Raw genomic sequence first — 3,867 nt, 5'->3', positions numbered from 1 at the left:
CGCTCCCGCTGGGCAGGGGGCAGGCGGCTTCCTCCTCTGGGTCCCTAGGGAAGCACCAGCAAGCCGGGTCCAGAGCGGCCAACCGTGGAAAGTAGCACCACCTGGGGGTGAGGAAGGGGCCAGGACCGTCCCCCTTGGAGCTGCCGGTGGCCTTGATGAAGAAGCAGTGGCTCTGCTTTGGCCATTGAGTGCCGGGGCGATGGTGACAGCAGCATCTGAGAGGGGTGACAGCAGCTCACCTGGGCCTTGGGGACCAGCCAAGAAGGGCAGGCCCTCTGCCACTAAGGTAGAGGATTGTCCCTTGTCACCGGCTCAGGCCTTAGCTCTCTCTTCACCAGCAAGGCTGTGCAGCCAGCGTGGGGAGCAAATGCCCACATCCTTCTGGGGGACGGGGAGGGAGCCTCGTCTGAGGGTGCCAGCAGCCCCCGGCACGGAAATCCAGCAGTGACTTAACCTCCAGAGCACGCCCTGAGGCGCCCAGCACACGGGGGCGGCGACGCCTCGGCCGCGGGCGGTGAACCTCAGCAGCCTTCCACGGTCTGCGCCAGCGGTCAGCACTGAGGCCCGTCGGGGCGAGATGGCACTGCCATCCCCAGGTGCTGTTTACACGTCTTTGGACAAGCGCAGTGGGTTGGAGGTGCCACCAAGAACAGAGATGTCTCAGGATCGTCAGACAGAAAGGACAGGCTGGAGAGGGTGCAGCTGCCAGACCCAGCCCAGGCGTGGGGACCGGCACGTGGAGACCGACGTGTCACGTCAAAGGGAGTCGCGTTCTTCCGACCGAACCGCGCGTGACACATCTCCCAGAGTCATACTTTCCCCTGGATGGTGACAAGCCCAAGCACCGCACACGGGGCAGCAAGAGTAAGGGGCGAGCTGTCCAGAACATGCCGGAGCATGGTCGTAGCTAAGGAAAGGACAGGCAGGGCCCGGGAGCTGGGTGAGGGTGGTGGGCCCCCAGGTGCAGATTCCGGAGCGGGACCCGTCCCTCTTGGACAGGGTGACGGATGCCCGGCAGTCCAGGGGAGGGTGGGGACATGGCGGCAGGACGTGTCAGAGCAGAAAGGGCAGGGCTCAGGGATGGCAGAGGTAGGTGAGGTAGGCAGAAGCACAGGTGGGGGGTGGGGTGGCCAGGAGGCAGCGGAGCACCCCGCCCCCCCCGAGATGGAACAATGCCGGTCACCAGAGCCAGGCTCGCGGGCGAGGTCCAAGCAGCAACTGGTGGCCCGACCTGAGGCGGACACCCAGGGCCTGGGGTGACCCCTAAACCCCTCCAGCAAAGCACAGGCCTGGCCTCAGCCCGGTGTGGTCTGTTGGAAGAGACGGCCAGAGGCCGGACTGCAGAGCCCCCCGAGTGAGACCCGCTCGGGTCCCACCACAGTCCTGAGCGAGGACGCTGCTCCCTCTGTGCTCCTTAGTCCGAGATGGCCCTGGACAGGCCCGGCCCCAAGGCCTGGGAGGTGCGGCTGCTGGGTGTTCAAAGGGACACACCGGGCTTAGGACGCCCTGACAAGGTCCTCTCAGAGGGGGCTAGTGGGAGGTTCCTTGTCTGCAAGACAAAGGTAGAAATATCTCTAGGGACCTGGCCCCACGGGCAAGCCCCAAAACAAAGGCAGTTGTTTCTAAGGGAGCCAGTGCCCCTTCTCCAGCGAGATGGACCTCCCAGCAAGAGCCCCTCCTGGGCAGCGAGAATGAGCGAGCAGTGTCCCCACGTCCCTAGAGGGGCCCCCGGCAGAAACCGCACGGGACAGAGCGGACGTGCGAAACCGATCTGGGCACCCCTAGCTCTGACCCCGGAAACCCCCCTGGATCCGTGGAGCTACCTGTCCCCGTGGGGCAGGGGGACAGCGCTCACGGAGGGCTTCATAAGACTTCATGAGAGCTTGGGACAAAATCCTTGCAGGGACACAGTGTTTATTCCCAGAGCTTCGTCCATTTTCAGAAGGAAAAAAAAAAGGCAGAAAGGGCCAGGGCCCCCCACGGCGAAACGTGTCCAGCTTGACTTGCAAATAAATGCGACAGGGTGCCAGCGTCTAAGGTGCGGTGTTGGCTTTCGCGATTAAGACGTTAATTTCTTTGAAACTTACACTTGAAATGTCTTCTCACCTCACAGGAGGACGAGACCACTTGGAAGGTCACTGGCCCTCCTTGTCATGTCACCTCTGGGTCTGGGATTGACAACATCCTCACAAGCGACGTGGCTCCTTAGGAGTGATTTTCCCCACCCCTGAGGCTGGTACAGACCCTCTGCCCCAAGATGCCATGACACGCCCCGCTGTCCCCCGTCTGTGAGATGCCGAGGAGGGAGGGACCGAGGGCAACGCGGCAGAAATACAACAAACAAGGCAGAGTCGGGGAATGAAGACCTGGCCTCATGCTCAGTACGGATCTTTATTCGTTAAGAATCGGGCCCCAGGCACCGGCCTCCCGCGGCAGCCTTGCCGGGGGCGGGGCGATGGGGAGGCACAGTTGAGTGGGCGGCGTGCCCCCGAGTATGGAAGTTCACCTCCCAGGGTGCCCGGCGGCCTCAGGCTGGCTTCAGAATGTACATTCTGGAAACAGAGCACAGGATGCATCACCATGAGTAGGTCTTGCTCGACTCTACCCATCAGCGGCCTGGCTTCTCAAGGTCGAGACAGGCTCCAAGGTCAACACCTTATGCTACCTTCTCCCCCGAGTCCCTGGCGGAGTGTTGAGTCCCGCGGCCTGTGGGAGGATGGCAACATGCCCCAGCAGGCCCCAGGGAGTCAGGACAGATGATGAATGAGATGGGCCTCGGCAGGGCCATCCAGTGCTCAGAGAAAAAGGTGTCGCCCAGGCTGGGGAGCAGGTAGGACAGGGACATCCAGCAAAGGGGCAATAGGCAGCACTCAGGGTCCCAAAGCCTCATCTGGACTCTGCCCGGGTCTGCTAGGAAGGGGGAGGGGGCCCTGGGCAGTGGGCGGGGCCCCAGCACTGCCCAGCTGGAATGCAGCCCCCCTTCACGACCCCGGACAATGGGCGAGAGTGGCTTCTTGGGTTCTGGCTCCAGGAAGGTGCCTCGGTAGCTCTGTCCTTAGACGGTGAGCTGGCACTTGGCTGCCAGATGGCTTACAGGGACCTCGATGCCCAGGATGCGTGGGGCGGGGCTGATGGAGCCACCTGTGTGCGTGCCCTCTGCTGCTAACTCGCTTCCCCAGAGTGGCTGTCCTGCAGCCCCCCACACCCCACTGCACCCCCAGGGATGGAGGGAGAGGGGCACACTTGTGGTGAGGCAGCGTGGGGGGAGACGGGGGGCTCCAGGCACGGTGCTGTCCCCCGTCCGCCATCTGCAGGTTACACATGACGGTGGCTTGTTTGCTGAATACCGCCTGGAAAGCTAAGCCCAGCTCTCCAAACCCGTGCATCTTCCATTTCTCTCCAGGATCGTTTCTAAACTAGCTCTCGACTTTGAACACCTTTTTGTGAAACTGTTGCTTTCATATTCTGCACAAACTGTTCATCAACAGGATAGCAGGGGACAGCCACCGGCCGCTGACCGCCCTGGCATAAAGCCTCTGGCTGAGGCCTCCGCCGACGGACAGCTACGGCGCTGAGCGTCTCTCCGAGGGCCCAGGCGTGCGTGTCTCCCCGGGGACCGGGGCCCGGGGCCCGGCGCAGGCCCAGACGGACTCCGCCGTGCAGCCGGCTCACCTGTCTCCTGCAGCGGCTTGAAGCACCAGGGCACCTGGGGGATGCTGGAGTCGAAGCAGCAGCCTCTGCTGTTGCACTGCTCCTGGGTGACCTCGGGGTAGCCGCAGTCCACCCTGTCCTTGGCCGGGACGGCGCACTGGTTCTCTGCTGTCCCAGACAAAGCCCGTCAGCGCCACAGCCCCGCCCCCACCCCCT

At 63.2% G+C, this 3,867-nt stretch overlaps 1 protein-coding gene across 1 annotated transcript in view; it reads right to left on the bottom strand.

Moving 5' to 3' along the window:
* Positions 1-2,429: 2,429 nt before the first annotated feature.
* The window catches only part of TFF3 (trefoil factor 3), a 3,286-nt gene continuing 1,848 nt past the window's right edge, over positions 2,430-3,867 (bottom strand). The window contains exons 2-3 of the mRNA XM_025050217.1: positions 3,673-3,819; positions 2,430-2,552 (exon numbers count right to left, since the gene is read on the bottom strand). Coding sequence (XP_024905985.1) covers positions 2,539-2,552; positions 3,673-3,819 — 161 coding nt within the window. The 3' untranslated portion in view covers positions 2,430-2,538. The remainder of the gene's footprint in view (positions 2,553-3,672; positions 3,820-3,867) is intronic.

The sequence above is a fragment of the Pteropus alecto genome, unplaced genomic scaffold, assembly GCF_000325575.1.
Source record: "Pteropus alecto unplaced genomic scaffold, ASM32557v1 scaffold97, whole genome shotgun sequence".
NCBI lineage: Eukaryota > Metazoa > Chordata > Mammalia > Chiroptera > Pteropodidae > Pteropus > Pteropus alecto.
Note: the sequence above shows the minus strand (reverse complement) of the source record. Positions and strands in the feature narration are given on the sequence as shown.